A 14,771-nucleotide genomic window follows, 5' to 3' on the forward strand; every position below is an offset into this window, starting at 1 on the left:
TAAAGAGTATGTGCATGAGTATATTCATGCACATACTTCTGTCTCTATATGAATATATGAGTTCTACATGAAAAATGTCTACTTGCAATTACTACCTTCAAACTTAAATGACATCCAAATTAGAGGGACTTATATTTTGCTAAGTTAACGGTTGTCCTTCTGTCTTGCAGCTTCAAACACTTTTTGGACCAAAGCTAGGTATCAACCTGCAGGCAGACAGATAGATGTATCTTTAGAGAGACATATAGATAAAGGCATCTCATAATTCTCCCGATGAAACATCCCTGATCTCTAACATCAATAATCTTGGATGGGTTTCAAGGTTCCAGTGACAAGAACCAAGGTGTGCCCATACCCAGGTTTTGTTAACTGTTGTGTAAGAAGCACATGTTGTCCATTCCTATAGACCAGGGAAAGGCAGATACAGTACCCTCCAACAGGATAGTGTTCCCCCAGAAGCAGGCCTTGCCCCAACCCCAACTGGAATAATAATGGCTCCATTTGTTACATGTAACTCTGGCTGGGTTACTGTTCTAAGAGAAGCACTTTCCGTGGATTTAGTCCTCAAGACAACCCAATTAGGTAAGTGGGATTAGTATACCTATTTTACAGATATGGAAACTCAGCCATTCGCTAAATGAGCAGCTGATCCAAGCTTCAAACCCAAGCAGTATGACTCCAGAATTAGTGTGATGAACTGCTAAGCTTCAGAACTGTCTACTGCTTCTCCTGAGATGAAGCCCGCGGAGTCAGTCTCCTGGTTGAGGTCTGGTGGGAGATGAGTAAATAGCAACTCTGTTCCCTGCGTAAGTTTTGACCAGTTGATAAGTAAAAGAGTTAGCAGGAGGACAAGCATGACTTTTATGAATATAGACACAATGCTGGAAGAGACTAGCCTAATGTGGAAGCCCAAATGGACTGGCCACCCGCCCTCCCCAAGGCTGGACCTTGGCACAGCCATCAGCTCCCATGGGTATGGATGAAGCAAGAGCATGAAAGAGAACTCATCGAGAAATGAGGTCCAATGGCTCTCCCCCCTCCTCTGTAAGGAGTTGGAAGGGAGTGGAATCAAAGGCCAAAAGAGTTTCAGGAAAATATCTCATCATGGAAACCAAAAGTGTGGGGAAGAGATGACTGGCTCCCCCTCATCAACTTTCAAACTTTCTTCTACCAGGCAGTGTCACTGGGCTGCCCCCCAAAGCCTGTACCCAGTCTCCTTGTCTAGGCCTTAAAACGATACTTTATTTCTAGAAGTCCTATGTGCTCAACACTGTCACCATCACTCTGCAGGAAAGTTAGGAGGAAGGCATCCTTTTATGCCTGCTCACACAGAGTGAGGAGAGATGGAGAAGTCCTCACTGAATTATAGCTTCCATGAGCAGGCCTATGACACAAAGCAATGAATATCCACTGAAGGAATTCCGGGCCACGGCATGGCATAGTGAGAGTTTAGAACCAGGAGAGCCTGCTCTGGTTACATTAGGCAACAACCTATCCCGTCGGTTCATGAGACCGGCTCTGCCAGCTACATAAAATGGAAAATGTCCTTTCCGATGCTTTTTAGACAACTTTCCAGAGTGACAGGGCACAAAAATTCTCTTTGCCAACAAAGTAACATTAAACTTTCCCACATTTCCCAGTGGTTCCCTGGGTCTCCTTCTAGTCCTCCTAGTTTGTTTTATGACCTGTATCACTGAGGATTCCATCTGGCTTTGTATAATGGAAAAACTCCCAAACAATAATAACTCTAATAAGAGATATTTGATACTCTCTCTCTGAGGTAAAAGAATTCTAGAGCTGGGCAGTCACGTTTCATCTGGTGGTTCTATGAATACTCAAGGAACCAGGCTCCTTCCAGATCTCTGCTCTATCATCCCTATGATCCAGTATTGCTGCTGATACTCCAGCCATTATATCCACATTCCAGATAGCAAACATGGAATAGAATAAAGAGAGGGAGAAGAGCACACCTCAGAGTCCCGCGTATCACTTCTACTTATCCTCGGGCAGAACTTAGTCATAAGGCCATTCCCTATGTGTCTGTTAGCTCTTGCCGCATAACAGCCAACCATAAAGTTTCAGTGGTATACAACACTAAGCATTTATTCCCACATATATGCAGGCTGGCTAGGAGTCAGCTCATCTGGGCTGGTCTCAGCCAGGCACTTCTGCTTTGGCCACAGTGGCTGAGCTGATTGATTTCTCATAGCAGGTCTGTGTGTCAGTTGAGTGGCTCTCTCCCACATGCCTTTCATCTGCCTTGGACCAGTGACTTAGCCAGGACATGTTTTTCTCATGACACAAGGAGTCACAAATGAGCAAGTGGCAATAGGCCAGGTCTCCTAAGGTCTAGATCAAAACGGGTGTGCACTGTCACTTCTGCTCACATGCTATTAAAGGCAAGGGGCAAGAAATACAATCTGCTCATGATGAGGACATAGCCCAGATATGATTCAGGGTTAGGTAAAGAAGTAGAGCCAGTAACCAATCTACCATACCTGTTGCAAGGGGACTGGGAAATGTCACATTTGGCTGAGTGACAACAAGCCTAATTAAAGTTGAAGATGTAGCTAAGGAATAGAAGAATAGAAATCCAGAGAAATTCAGTCTCCACCACTCTCTCTCACATTGTACCAACTTTGCAAAATACCAGTATTGGCTTCGTGCAAGTTCATCCTACCCCCACCTCAAGACACAGGGTGTGTAGGACTGTGAAGCACTTCCAAGAAGGCGAGAAAGGGGAAGGAGTGCATATCAAGACTATCATGGGCTTAGTGCTTAGCAGGACTCTCCACTTCTGAGCAGGTGGGGCCGAGTGATTTTTTTTTTTATTATGATCTGTGTCAAAGCTCTCAGCCAAGAAAGATCAAATTCATGCTACCTCGAAAGCTAGGGCCCAAAGCTCTCTCTGTGCATCTGTCCCCCAACACCCACATGGGATGGACATGGTGGGCATATTGTGCCAATGAGCATCCCTCATAAATAACCACAGAATCCCTCAGCCTCCACTGAATGAGAGGAGAACACATGAGAAAACAACTAGTGGGATAGAACTATCCAGTCTGTCCTGATACCCCTGAGCCACACCTGCCCCAGCACCTGCCCTGGACTCTGAGATGGTACCAAGATCCAGAAACTAACATGGCAGCACTCAGCAGGGCAAGAGTCATCAGGGCCATTCTCCAGCCCCACTGCCATGTCTGTTCCTACTGGTTCATCTCATCTCCATGCTGACTGCTCTAACTTTTAAACGTAACCCCTGGTGGCCCCAGTCACATGAGTCAGGAAGGAGATGACCTGCTAAAGCCCCCCTATATTTCTAGATTTATGACCTGGTTGGTGTCTTAGAGTTCACCTCAGACATTTCGAAAGGGCTGCTTTCTTGCATAATCAAACCAGTGCTCTTGCCTCAAGCTCCTCCCCACTCTCAACCATCCATGACACAGAGGCCAGGTCAACATTCCAAATGCACAAATCTGACTCTAATAGTAAATACCCAACATTCATCGGCAGTGTTACATTTTCACATACAAACTTCAGTTGAATAGTCACAGCAACTATGTGAGATGGGTATAAATGTTCCCGTTTTACAAGTGAGAAAACAGAGACTGTGTAAACAAGGAAAGGAGCTGACCCTCGACCCCAAGACAATGCTTTGTCCCCAGCATCATAGCTGCCTCTGCCAGGAAATCTCTCTCCACTACTCAATAACCTTCCATGGCTCCCAGTGGCCTGTCAGACAGCATCTGGACTCTTTATGTTGGCATTGAAGGAATCTGACTGTCAAGTCCTAAACTACATTTTCAGCCTCAGTTCTCACTTCCCACAAGCATATACTATACCTTCCAGTTTCATCCATCACTCTTTCTTGAAATGGTCTCTCTTACGCTCATGCCATCACTTACTTGCTTTCATCTACCTGGAAAGCTCATCTTAATCCCCACCTCATGGTCAACATCCTCCCCAGATCCCTATCTCATGAAATCCTGCCTCATCCTCTCAGCCAGAAGAAATCTCTTCCTCTGTACCCCCTTGACATATTCTTATCTTAAATCCTTTTGTGGCACATGGCACATTCCACTGCATATTATGGCAATGTACATACCTCATCATAAAGCCCCACTCAGTCTGAGTAACCTGGAGGAAAGGATCTAGCCTGAGTCATGATTTTTTTGCACATTGCTAAACTAAGCTCTGTTCCTTGTATAGAGCCAATACTCAGTATTTGCTCATTCAGTTAAAAAAATGCATTTATTGAGCATCCACTGTGTGTCACAAACTCTTAGGTACTGGAAACATAAATAATGAAGACTGCATAGAGTGTAAAAGTAAATAAATGAGTGACTGCATCAATGAATCGTGAAAATGTGAGTCTGTTTCAATGTGGATCCACACTATATTCTAGTCATTATTTTCTCCTAATCCTACAAGGGTCTGGAGAAGTTTGCTAGAAAAGGGAAGGGGACTAAATTAAATGACTTGGAATAGCACGAGTCTCATAAAACTACAGATTACACTAAAACTCAAGAAAGGAGTGTCCCCAACTGCCCGTAGTCTCTGTTTTACATAGTTGAATGTGTAAACCAGAGAACTAAATCGAATCTTTGTAAAGTTGAGGTATTTTAGAAGGCACTAGAGGAGTTTCCTGTTAAAAAGAGTCCCCATGGTGAGTTTTCCAGACAGTGACTACTCCTCCCACATGGATCTCTTTGCAAATCCACTTCCTGCAAAACAGACTGTTGTACAAGAACCTGTGTATCAGAGATACTGCAGTGAATGACCTTGGACTTCCACACAACTGTGAGGTTCTGAATCTCTGGTTCCAGGAGAGACATCTAGAGAGGAGGAAGGAAGCATGAGCAAAAGCAGAGGACTACTGGGGCTCCCGGGGGGCTCAGTCTGTTAAGTGGCTGCCTTCAGCTCAGGTTATGATCCCAGGGTTCTGGGATCCAGCCCCACATCAGTCTCCTTGCTCAGCAGGGAGCCTGCTTCTCCCTCTGCCTGCCACTCCCCCTGCTTGTGCTCTCTCTCTCTCTCAATTAAATAAAATCTTTAAAAAAAAAAAAGCAGAGGACTATCAAAGGAATAAGCTCAGTAGGAAAATAGCTACGAAGTACAGGGGACAAGTAGCTGCCAAACAAATGAAAATAAGAGAACAGATTGGACAGAGGAAGAATGGAAAGTTGTAGGAGCAAACACCATACTAGCTCCTCCCAGACAGAGCCCTGTACCCCTCTTTAACAGCCCAGAGTAGACCGGTTCTGCCATGGATGCATGAGCTCTGTGCTTCCCACATTTTGTTATCGTTCCCATTTAGGGAAAGACCATTTTAAAAAATTTTTTAAAGATTTATTCAGTATTCTAGAGAGAGAGCGAGCACTTGAGAGCGCACGGGGTGGGGGAGCAGAGGGAGAGGAAGAGAGAGACTCTCAAACAGACTCCCTGCTGACCACAGAGCCCGACATGGAGCTCGATCCCACAACCCTGAGATCATGACCTGAGCAGAAATCAAGAGTTGAATACTCAACCAACTGAGCCACCCAAGCATCACTGTTTATTTCAAGCTTTTATTTAAATTCTAGTTAGTCAGGGCGCCTGGGTGGCTCAGTTGGTTAAACAACTGCCTTCGGCTCGGGTCATGATCCTGGAGTCCCGGAATCGAGTCCCGCATCGGGCTCCCTGCTCGGCGGGGAGTCTGCTTCTCCCTCTGACCCTCTTCCCTCTCGTGCTCTCTATCTCTCATTCTCTCTCTCTCAAATAAATAAAATCTTAAAAATAAATAAATAAATAAATAAATTCTAGTTAGTCAGCATGTATGGTAAAATTGGTTTCAGGTATAGAATTTAGTGATTCATCACTTACATATAACACCCACTGCTCATCACAACAAGTGTAGGGAAAGACTATTTACAAGGGCATATAAAAATACAACAGAGCATTTCCAAGTAAAATTCTATGTTTTCTGGGATCTTTTGAAATCGTCCAAAGAAATACTGCAAGATTCCAGTTGAGAGTGGAGACAGGGACAAGTGAAATAAACCTGAACATGAGTTGATAATCGTTGAAACTGAGTGACGTGGACATGGGAGTTCATTATTCCACACTCCCCACTTTTATATATGCTTGAGAATTTTCAAAATAAAAAGTCAAAAGAAAACACAGTCGAGCAATGGGATTTCAGGAAGGAAATCAAGGATGATGAGCCAGCACCAAACTCTGATCCCACCAATTACTCTTCTTCATCTTTCATAGTAAGGCCTTAACACTGCATTTGGGATTTGCCACTCAGTCTGCATGCTGAAGTACACAGTCATGGACAAGCCTATGTGTGTCAATCCCGTGACACAGGATGGGCACATACGCTCTTGGCAGGTTTTCAGAATCAGCTTGTGAGGGCATTTTTTTCCCCCTAAAGGTGGCCCAGCTCATCCCTGTAGCCTGCCAACACAGAAGCTGAAGATGGAAGCGCAGCATGATTGCGTTATACTCATCTGAGGACAGAGTCAAGCTTCTGGGTTGGCAGGATCAGACAGGGATGCCCAGCGACCAGTCCCTACATAGGAACTCAGGGCCTAACTCTGGACAGGGAACGTGGAGGCTCCACCCAATTTAAAGGGGGGGATGGCCTTTATTGATTTGTTTGTGTAACAGAAGTAGTCTTTCTACTAGGCTCTGAGTTCCTTGAGATCTGGGACTGTTCTATTTTCTATTCTGTTTTGCCTGGGGTCTAACTCAATGCAGAAGCTACATAAATGTTTGCTGAATTGAAATAAAGTTGAATTGAAGATTGACAAAATGGTCATTCAAACACACTCAAGGATTCTACTCGCCCAGTCCCTCTGTTCAGATTCACTCAGATTCTCTGGCTCCCTCTCCTCCTTCCCTATGAGGGGTAATTAATAATTCAGCAAACAATAGTGCATTCTGATGGTTAAGAGTATAACAATTTAATTGGCATTTGTTTCTGCAGCAGCGCAATATCTCATTTTCCCAGGAGGGCAGTTTTCCATTTCTGTTCCAGATTCCTCCCAATAAAATAGATCAATCCTGGGGATGCCTGAAGGTCATGTGTTAAGAAAGAGAGAATGTGGATAATGGGTTTGTAATAGACATGATACTATAATCATCATGTTTTAAACACCGACATTTATTTAGGGTTTTGTGAACTCACACATTATTAAGATAAATTCTAATTTATATCAGTATATAATAGGCAAATATATAATACAATAAATTGCATTTGTAGACATAAATACAAAATTTGAGGTAGGGCCTCAAGAATAATGACTTTTTAAATGAATAATGCACAGTATATAATATGTACTCTGTAAGATATATATATGATGCATCATTTGTAACATATTTCCTTCATGTACAGTTAATGAAAAAATATAAGGACCTGATTAGGGAACATATCTTTATTCATAGGCAACAGTTCCACATAAGAGGCTGGCATTTAGGACATTAGCCAAGTATGAAATTTCCAAATTACCTATCCCATGATAGGTCCATAATAAAGTGCAAAAGAAAGACCAAAAAAAAAAAAAATGAAAGACAAAACAGGTCCTAGTCAATTACTAAGTATCACCTTAACAATAAAATACACCTGTAAGGCAAGTGGTTACCTGAAGATGTATTTAATCCACAGCACGCAAACAAACCACTGCTTTCACAGGTGATGCATGCCCAATCTGAGAAGACTTTTTCTCTTTGGCTGCAGGCTGCTCAGAGGTGACCCCAGCCGAGACCACAATTCAAAATAACTTGGCCTTTCTGTACAGTTGAAGAACAATCTGGGAAAGACAGGGAGCTTCGCTTTTACAAATCCTCGGGATGCTTCGTGGAGGAATGACGATCAAGATTAAACCCACCCAAACCTTTGCTCCCAGCCCGGAAGTTTTCGGCATGATACCCACCCAGGGTGAAACAGAGGAAATGCTCATTTGCTGGCCTTGGCCTTTGGTCCCTGCAAGACAGCCTGCTATACAGTGTGCTCTCACTTGAGTCATCTGCCTCAAAGGAGAGTGTCACAAGCCCAGCTCCAGGGACGGCAGCAGCAGTAGGACCTTGCCGTCATGCGTACGTTAAGCAATAGTCATTGTGCAAGTCTCCGGGAAGAGAACGGTGACAGATGGCCAAGGGAACAGAGGAAAGAAAATTTTTTGATTTTAGGCATGGGAAGACCATGCTGACAGGTGAAGTTTGTCAGGAAGCACTGAGGCACACATAGATAGCAGAATAAGAATTTCATTAAGGGAAACTCAACTCTAATGCAACATTAGCATAAAGACAACCCAAGTCTTATCCATTTAAAGATCACCGTGTTAAATTCTTTTTAAAGTGCGGCTCACTGAAATACCAGTTGATTACATTTCTTACACATTAAACACACATTGGAAATTTCAAAGACGTTGAGGTCATCGAGATTTTGCATTGACCATAGCTTTCATGCAACAGATAAACATAAAGGAAAAAGAAACAAACAAAATAAGACTAGACTGGACACACCGGTACATGACAAACACACATCCCTACAGAGATTAAAAGTTACTAATATGCAAGACAAACATTTGCCTAAGAAGCCACAACACCAATAGGTAAGAAATATACATTTTTTTTCTCCTTTAAGGATATTACAAGGTTACTGCTTTTAACATATGGCTTTTTTTTTTCTCTGAATGGGTTTCTGGCATTTATTGGTGTTGGGAAATAATCTCACACGTGGAAAATACCCCACCATTCTGCACAGTAAACAAATGAAAGCTTTTCCTCAGCAGCTTGTTTTTTAACTCAGTTTGAAGGAGAACGTTCCAGCAGCAGTTTGTGACAACACTGTTCATTTTCTATTTATTCATTCATATTTTTTTTCTTCCAACTGACTGTGGAAGAAAACAGCGTGGAAACGTCCAGCCACGTCTAGGGGAGATGCAGCAGAGGTGGATGCACGATGACGAATCAGCTCAGACGCTAAATACCTCTCTGCCAGGGAAAACCTCAAAGTTGAACATGGCTCGAGAAATGGGTACAACTGAGTTTACAAAGTCACCGTTTCCAGAGAAGTTTGGAACCTTTCACCTTTAGGCGAATTTGACATGAAACTTGGAAATTGTAGGGAATAGGAAAAACATTCTGGCTAGTCAGGGAACAGCTACTGGGTCTTAACTTGGACAAATCCCAGTGAACACCAAGGTAGCTGCGCCGCCCCGCCACCCGCCACCCGCCCCGGCAAAACATGCTGCAGAGTGTAGCCAGCAAGGAGGTCCCTGCCCTCACAAGTCAACTTTCAGTTTGTAGAAAACAAACCTGGCAGCAGCCAATGGGTTCCCCCACCACCTTCTTTTAATCACAACAACAATAATTAGCAGAAATTGGGTTGGCACCCAGCATCCGACTCCAGTTTTCGCCAAGAGGCGAGAGAGGGAAGCCAAAAATCATTCGTCCTGACACACACGCCAGTCCTGTGAGAGAATGCTAATTGATTTCGGCTCTTTTCTTCAGCCTTCAAATTGGAAAGGCTGTAGATAATTTCCAAACCTACGTGATTCTCCCTACCTCTCCCACTCCACCAATTATCAATTGGAGAGGCTAATTTTTTGGTACCATTCTGTGGAATCTGCTACAGTGATGGGGCCTTCTCAACAATATGGCTTTCTTGGGGAAACCAGTGTTCATGGCAGATGGTCACTATGGGAGACACCGGGACACATGAGGCCACAGCTCAGCTTCCTAACGCTACGTCTAGGGGAAGCTCAGTTTAGTTTCTGTGATAGATTCTAGTAAGCTCTAGTTTTAGGAGAGAGGCAGGAAAGAACAAGAACAAACATGCACTGCAGACAAAAGAGATGAAAACTACAGTTCAAAACCCATCTTTGTTTCCTTTTCTAAAGTTTCCACAGGCAAATCTTGAAATCTAGAAATTCACGTCATTGTTGGCAAATGACAATGATATTTGCCCTAGAAAAAAAAAAAGAGCTCAGTAAAATGAGTTGACACCTCTTTTTTCAATAAATGAAGTCATTAAAAAAAAAAGAAAAGAAAAACACATTACACTAAGGTCTTCTGTTAGGTTTCACTGCTGTGGAACAGGATGAAAATGTCACATCAATATATAAGATTTAAACTGAAAACTTTGCCTGAGACCCTGTAATATGAAGACAAACAAATGAGAAAGTGATTGAAATGGTCTCCCCTAAAGGAAACAATTTTAGGTTTAGATATTATTACGGTAAGGAAAAAAATCCAGACTACACTATTCTAAACTCACCATCTCTACAGTGATTCATAAGATATTTATAAGGATAGAAAAACACCACTATGCGTACACACTACATGAACACATAGCACATCTTAAAAATTTCATATATGCATGTTCAGGATACAAGAAGGTAATAAAGGTCACGGCTTCGCCAATCTCTGCAGACATATGATTTGCTCTCAATAGAGCACAGTTATGAGTATTGTGAATTGGGAACTCTTAAAATTGAATAGGCTAAATGTAGTCTTAAAAGATATAGTCTTAATTGGCTCACTTGCTACTTACCTAAGCTGTATTTATCAGAAATTCCTGTAAATACAGTGACCTAAAATGTACTACCAGCACAGTGAATATCATCGTTGCTTTCTATTGAACTCTGCATTTCTTTGATTTCTCTATGACCACAGCTGGCATTTACTGTGAATGAAAAAGAGTAAAAATCGAGAAGGTATCTGTCTTGTAAGAGGTTGTGTCTTATATATGTAAAATATATGGACAGAACCAGGGTAAGTCTTGTTTTCCCAGAGGTTAAAAGACAAGGTATCTACAGCTCACAAGGACATGTGGAAGAGAAGAAACATGGAATCATGACACTGAACCATGGCGCTAAATGTCATATAGAAAGTAGAATGGACCTCTACTCTGACCATATGTAGACACAAATTACATGATGGCTTCTTGTGCACAGGTGGAGGAAATGACCAAGAGAATTCACTCATATGGTTACTTAAAAAAAAAAAAAAGACAAGTGAAGGACGAGAACTCTTCACTGAGATTCACAGTGTGTGGAGACTGAAGTATCAGTTCTTGGCACACTTGAAATGACTGGTGCAAATGAAGGAAAACAGATCCCCAATTATAAATGGAAATGTGAACTTAACCACCTCAGTGGTGTCCAAATCCACTGACTTGTCTCATTCTAAAACACTTTGCAACCACTGCTGATGCTCCAAATATACTCTCCTCAATTTTCTGCATCTGAATGAAATCACTACATTGCTCAGGAACACTCCTGAGTCCAAATACAAGTCTTGCAAGTCTGCCATCCTATATAGATCTCGATGGCACCACCATCAACAACACACAGTGGATACCTCCATACTGACCAAGTCTCGTACACCTACTTGTGACTTCAATGGAAAGCGCTCACCTGGCTGATCCACTCCTGCCAGGTAACTCATGTGCTCAGGAGACCAACCCTTCTGGAAACTGACACCATGGACACGGGCAAAGAGTGCCTCAAGTGGCCCATCTAGCTCTTCACTACAGCATGCAATGCCATGTCTTACTTTTCTGCATAACCACTCTCATGCATGGACATGAACCAAGATGTGGGGAGAGAGAAGAAAATGGGAAGAAAGCTGGGGAAAACACGAGGGGAGGCAGAGAGGAACAACAGGATCAAGTCTGGGCCATGCCATGCCATTGGACTAGCACTGGGTGCCCAGTTCCAAATCCTTCACTGGCAGTTTGAGTCCCAGGGAAGAGGTTCCCAAGGGGTCAATCATGTTCTTGTAACGTTCTCCACGGTGCTGAGCTAAGAATGGGCCCCAGTCCGGCTGTGGCGAGCACACCAACTTGAGCCTCTGCAAAGAAGCCAAAGATACATAGGGTCACAGAAGTAATGCCCCTTCCTCCCCTACGCACCACCCATCTATCCGCACACTGCTGGCCACCGCTTTTTTCAGAATCCCTCCTTAAGCCAAGCGGTCCCCCACCAGGAGAAGCAGTTGGGAAGATCAGCCTTATCAATTCATTAGGCAAAGGACGTTAAAGAAGACACTGAGTTTGGTTCACTTGAAAGTATTTACATCACCCTGCAAGCAATATTACAATTGCTTGGGGTTTGCTTTGCACAAGATTAATTGAGGACAAAGGGCCCAGATTTTAATTATACATTTTTTCCCTCCAAATGAAGAGAATTCTCAAGCTTCTCTCTCCACTGCCAAACATAGTCTGAAAAGGACATGCGCTCAATAACTTTTGTTCTGTAGTCTCAACAGTGGGTTGGTACATCAAAATAATTAGATTTTGTTTAGCATATTTCCCCAAAGTATATAAATGGCCGGGGAAAGAAACTGCAACCCCAAAGACACATTGCCAAGAGTGAGCAAAGATTTTAATTATCTGTTGACAAAAATAGATGCTTCTGACTTGGTTCAGCAGTGTGGGTTCTTGCAGGCGAGCTAGAAATAATGGGAACACCTCTAATCCTTCAACTGAACTTTTTATAGAAAACATAATTTGGTGGGAACATTTTCTAGAATAAGAAAACATATTTCTGACTACATAAGGAGGGAACAATTACATGTTTATTACCTATTAAAGTGAAGCTGCTTCTTATAGCTGTTAATTTAATCTCCCCTTAATCATCAGTTTGCAACCTTTGTGTCCCAAATCAACCATAATAAATTTATAGAGCCAACTCATCAGTTTAGGGAATTTCAGCCTGAGACAAAAGTAGCAGAAGCTACACTAGCTTTTGTTCAGAGGGAATGAGATTTCTGGGTCAGTTAGTGGGAGGTTCATCTGGGGCAAAAGGGAGACATCTCTGGGGGTAAAAGGGTCCATAGGAATTTACCTGGAGGGGATAGCAGACAATTTCCTGAGGGTGAAAACTGGAATCCCACTTCAGCAAGGAGATGCCTACATTCCCTTTGTCAACTCTGTTTCCATCTTTAGTCCATTGGAGATAAAAGCCACCTCCCCACCACGTGGACATTTGTGTTACGCATTTATTCACTCACCTTATTCTCATTTTGCTTCTCCCTCCAGAGCCTCTGTGGGACGCTCTCTTTCTTTCCTCCGGCTGACTGGCCAAGGGCAAAGCCTGCACAGCTGTTCTTCACTACCCTCTATTGGCAGGCGTTTCTTGGCCTTGGTCTATTCTAACGCCTCTGAGACTTGAGTGTGCCTCAGAATTACCTGGAGGGCTGGTTTAACTACAGACACTTGGGTCCCATTTCCCCAACTCTGGTTCAGTGGAGCCAAGCTGGAGCTTGATCATCTGCATTTCCCCACAAGATCCCAGGGGGTGCTGATGCTGCTGTTCCCTGGGCCAACCCTAAGCAACACTGGTCTGGTTCAAAAGGCCCGCCCTCTGGATTTTCAAGACAGACACAGTGCTGATCTATTCCTAGCACATCTGAGCAAGTGACTTCTCATAAATCATAAGAGCCTGACCACACTTCACTGTGGCTCAACAAGGGGCAGTCCCTTCCCATCTACCCTGGAGATAGGGTGGAGACTCTTTTGCTTTAGAAACGAGGAAACGGTCCAGCAAGGGATTAACAAGGACAAGTCTCACCTCATACCAGCCATGCCCCGGACCTTTGGTTACATTGTGTGGGGACAGTGACGTGTTCATCAGCTTGGGCCCCTCAGCCATCCCTAATACCAGTACAACAGGGAGGGGTAGTGATTTAAAGTTTAATGGTAATAGATGTTTGCAGGAAGACTTGGACAGAGAGGAAGATCAGGAAAGGGAGAATCTGACATGTAGTTAAAAAGCAAACACTGGGTTTAAACTGTGGGTGAGGGGGCGGGGGGAGACTCCAATGGCTTGTTCCCCAGAGCTGTCACCGCTGCACTGAGAAATAGCATAATAACAGCTTGGCCTGCGGATTGGCTGAGCCTCTCCATTAGAGGAATAATAAAAATGGGTTTAATAGAAACGGTGGCAACTGTGATCCCTTAATCACCAAGTCTCCCTTGAGAAGTTCACCAAATCTGTTGTTTTTTCATGCACAGAGCTCTCAGAGCTTCTCCCTGGGGAGGGGATGGCAGGAGAAAGGAGCTGATGGAATTACCTCAATAAATCTGCCAGGAGCCAGATGCATTTTTATCACAAACATAATTGGGATCCAGATAACGGAACAGGCAAGCATTAGCCATCCAAGCACCATGGACCAGTTAGGGTAGCGGTAAGAGCCATAGGTCATCGGCTCCCACTGGTAAAAGCTGAAGCAAAGGATAAACTAAGAAGAAAAGAGAAACGCATGTGTTAGGCTGGTGATGTGAAGTATTCATTCCTAACAGCTCTGTATTGAGCCCCTGACGTGAGTTTGGTGTTTTCCTATCTCTGACCTCATTTTACACCCATACCAACCCCAAAAGAGAGGTATTATTCATGATCCATTTTCCAAATGAAGAAACTGAATTTCAGAGAGATGAAGATGATACACGGCTGGTCCTGCATTTGCCATTCCCTGGAACTGAGCAAGGCGTGTGGGTGTGCAAACACACGCGCCCAGACTGAGGAAACAGTATAAAGGATACACATCGAGGTGACTGATGGGTGGCGATGGAGGTTTTGAAGGGGCCGTCTGTACTTCCCATAGCAGATAATCAAGCTTTTGTTATAAGAAAGAAATCCTTTATGTTTATGTAGTTTAACTTTCTTCATGAGTTGAATCGACTTTGCCTTCTCCTTGAACAGGGCATGGCCCACCCCCAGGTACTGCCTCTAAAGCCGGCAGGGTGACATATGAGTGGTCTGCAAAGTGGTGACCCAGCC

General features: G+C 43.5%; 1 protein-coding gene across 1 annotated transcript in view; it reads right to left on the bottom strand.

Moving 5' to 3' along the window:
- Positions 1-11,685: 11,685 nt before the first annotated feature.
- Positions 11,686-14,771, bottom strand: part of SLC6A5 (solute carrier family 6 member 5) — a 49,526-nt gene continuing 46,440 nt past the window's right edge. Inside the window, exons 14-15 of the mRNA XM_028117727.2 lie at positions 14,065-14,232; positions 11,686-11,841 (exon numbers count right to left, since the gene is read on the bottom strand). Of these exons, the coding sequence (XP_027973528.2) occupies positions 11,686-11,841; positions 14,065-14,232 (324 nt within the window). The remainder of the gene's footprint in view (positions 11,842-14,064; positions 14,233-14,771) is intronic.

Source organism: Eumetopias jubatus, unplaced genomic scaffold (genome assembly GCF_037043125.1).
Source record: "Eumetopias jubatus isolate StellerSeaLion01/CBP00866 unplaced genomic scaffold, mEumJub1_p1.0 scaffold_13, whole genome shotgun sequence".
Taxonomy (NCBI): Eukaryota; Metazoa; Chordata; class Mammalia; order Carnivora; family Otariidae; genus Eumetopias; species Eumetopias jubatus.